Genomic DNA, 3524 nt, shown 5'->3' on the forward strand with positions numbered 1-3524 from the left:
AGTAGTATAAATAACCAATGGATTGGAAGTATTTCCTGGTCAGCTATAAAGATTCCTAGCATGGAATATCAGTGCAGAAGATTGTTTGGATTGTAACCACAGAAATTTCACTACTTGTATAGGTAGGGAATGCACTGAAGGAGTATTGGCCTACTTACATACATAAATTCCACCTGCCTCTTGCGCTTTACCCCATAGACATGAATTACCCATACAAAAACACAGTAACATTTTAGATCTAAATACTGTAACCATCTTAAAACTTCTGCAAAGTATTTGGTTCATCTTTATAATGCACAAAGGTCTATAAAGCTGATAGTTTATGTTCAATGGAATGAATTAATCCAGATATGAGATGGTGTCCAATTGGATGGTTCTGTTCTGTTATGGAAATTAAGATTTCATGTTTTTAAACTTCTGATATTTTATTCAAGACTGAGGTGGCTGTGGTTTCAAATAATAATAATTGTAATAAAATTTGCTTGGCTGACCTTTTCCTTAGTAGTAGCATAAAGTTCATTTTGTTGATTGCTAACACAAATAGATTTCTTCTGATATTTTCACTAAAAATGTTTTTCCTAGCTGTATGCTCAGGCATACATGAAGGAGTTAAATTTGTCATGTAGGATAGATTTCTGACTGAGCATATTTGAGGATATTGTTGGCATGTATTTCAGTTACAGTTAACACTTGAAATATCTTGGGAGCTAGAATTTGTGCAGTAAATGAATAGAAAATTTGTTTGTGCATCCCATGATTTAAACTGAGAACACTGGAACTTGTATAGATGTATTTGTTGCACATAAGGAACTAATCTGTTATTTTGCAATGAAAACATGTCATTGGAGAACTGACCTGATGGAAATAATGACTGACTGCATTCCTAGAATTATCCTAAGCAGAACTGTTGGCCTGCAGAAGACCTCTAGTTTATAGCACTGCCAGTACAGACTTTGATTAGTCTGTGGCACATCTGTTGGCACCATTTCCTTGTAGGTATACTCCTTATTGTTCTTTTTACTGAAACGGTAGCATGTTCTTACTAGAATGATTTTAGTAATGAGTGTCTTCTGATGCTGTGCCTAACTAGTTAAAGTTAACATTTTTAGTATTTTTGAAAATTTACTCAGTTGTGAGTGGATAGCCACCTGTTAGTTGAGTCATTTAAATGGTCTCGTTTTCATAGATTTATGAAAACATGTAACTTCATCACTGTGGCAGTTGTCAGATTTAAAGATACCTTAGACTTTTTTTTTAATGTAAATATGTAGCTGCTGGTTTTGGTCTTAACAATGGAAAGCTGTAATTCTACTTAGAATTGGGAAAATATTGAAGAGGTATACTGAAGTGATTTTTCTATATATGTGCTGCGATTTTTTACTTATACTAATTATCTTTTGTTGTCATCTTTTTTCTTGTTTTCAGACTAAGTTATTGTAACAAGTACAGTTAATATTAATGAAAACTTCCTTGAATTTATCAATACTTGATTGGCATTGCTTTGTTGGGATATGTGGTATTTTCCTTGGCAACTAGTCTTGGGACAACCATTGTTAGTTTTTCTTCCTCATCAATGTTGCATCTCGTTCTCTTGATGTGTATTGTTTATGTCCTGTCAGAGGCAGTCTGAACAGAGGTATGAGGTTTTCAACTTTCCCTGTCAGCTGAGGCTGTTGCACTTCATGTAACTTTCCCCGGTTTTGTGTCTTCTGCTTAAGTGTTTAAATTAACAGGCATGTATGTGGAGCACATAGCAAAGAAGTTCCAAATTGACCATTTGGGGGTGCTGGTGAGTGCCATGAGGTATAATATTTATCGCTACCTTTAAGACTCTCAAAGTGTTAATAATGTAGGTGACTTCTGCAGGACTGGATGTTCCATAGTAGTTTAGGACTGCTAAACTTTTGAGTTGCAAAAAAACCAAAAACCCACCTCTGAAAAACCAAGGCAAAAAACTCGATAGTTTGGTAAGTCAAAAGAGAAACTGTGATTTATGCTGGCAGTTAGGTCCAATAAAAAATACTGTTTCAAGTATTTCTTTGATACAAAAAAACTTCCTAAAGAAAAGCACTCTCCTTGTTTTTAAACAAACTTACTGTGTTAATACAATGTTACTCAAACTGTTGAGCTAGTATACTAGTATATCCCATTCTTGAAACCCTTACAGGAGTAGGCACATAAATACAGCAGAGTTAAAAATGATGCTATAGCCTTATTTGTGAAAGCCTATCTTTTGTGGGTTTCTCAAACTGTAGCAAGGGTAATATTTTTGTGATTTTAATTTGAGTGGCTTTCTCTGAAATAGTCTGAAACTATTGTATGTTTTGCTATTGTTATAAGACTTTTCCATAAAACTTGCATACATGCATGTAACACCTTATTCATATAATGCTTAGCAGTTAAAAATATTAAACTGATAATGTAAATAAAATACCTTTTTTATATCCTTGGATTGCATTTCATAATCTTGTCGGATCAGGCTTCCCATGGTAACATCTGTATCATACTCATAAAACTGGAGTGATTCTTGCTGTATAGGTGGTGCTGAATTTAGCAAAGGTACAAACACAAACAGAAAAAAAATAGTCTGCAAAGTCTTCATTCTTGCACAGGACGATGTATCTGGCTTTCACTGAGCTGGTGAAAATCTGCTCGTGCGTTGACTAAGGAGAATACTTTCTTTGTGACTGGAAATGAAAATGCAATCAGTCAAAACAATATTTAAAGCCTAGAGGACTAGTTGGCAGAGGTTTCTAACGCATAAGGAACATGGAACAACTTTTAACTCTTGATACTCTTTAATTAGACTGTAGCGTTATAAAAACTGTTTTTAACATGAAAAGAAACTGGGAAACAACAAACAACATTCTAACTAATAAGGAAAATATTACCTTAATTGCATTTGCTTGTTTCCCAGTGTGTTATTTTTGTTAATAGCAAGAGGATTTTGTAAAGCATTTTATGAAACATTTGGCATGTATGTAGCTGAACTAATTAAAACGAGAGGTTCAAATGCATTTTTCTCACTTGTCAAAATAATGATTTTCAAACCTAAATGTTCTATAACAATAATCTCTCATGGTCTTTGTCTTTACGTTTGAAAGTAAACAAGATAAGATAAGTTAACACCCCCTGAATATTTTGCAGGTTGTACACTTTTCGAGCAGGGGGAGGAGGCTACAAACATAATCTTTAAAACATTTTAAATACACATGGAATACTCTTTAAAATAAATCTTTACACAGTGGTTTTTTTCCTGTTTGCTGTAATTAAGTGTTTTTATTAAGCTTTAGGTTAATACACTTTTAGGAAAAAAGTCCACCTACCGTTTTAGCAGATTCAATGTTGTTCTCTGATTGTCATAAAACCAGATATCCTTATCTATAGGTTAACATAAAGTGGATCGATAAAAGAGTAAAGTTAAGAATTACATGCAAATTGTTGAAATGAATACTCTCTCAAAGCTTGACAGTCTTAAAAGTGCTTTCCATGGGGTAAAAAATGCTTTGCCAGCATTCTTTCCC

The 3524-nt window shown here is 33.7% G+C and overlaps 2 protein-coding genes across 2 annotated transcripts in view; one reads left to right on the top strand and one right to left on the bottom strand.

Moving 5' to 3' along the window:
* Window positions 1-2687, bottom strand: part of OGN (osteoglycin) — a 9243-nt gene extending 6556 nt beyond the window's left edge. The window contains exon 1 of the mRNA XM_009704199.1: window positions 2435-2687. Coding sequence (XP_009702501.1) covers window positions 2435-2602 — 168 coding nt within the window. The 5' untranslated portion in view covers window positions 2603-2687. The remainder of the gene's footprint in view (window positions 1-2434) is intronic.
* CENPP (centromere protein P) overlaps window positions 1-3524 on the top strand; it is a 147612-nt gene that overhangs the window by 25287 nt on the left and 118801 nt on the right. The gene's annotated exons all lie outside the window — the stretch shown is intronic.

The sequence above is a fragment of the Cariama cristata genome, unplaced genomic scaffold (assembly GCF_000690535.1).
Source record: "Cariama cristata isolate BGI_N322 unplaced genomic scaffold, ASM69053v1 scaffold337, whole genome shotgun sequence".
Lineage (NCBI taxonomy): Eukaryota > Metazoa > Chordata > Aves > Cariamiformes > Cariamidae > Cariama > Cariama cristata.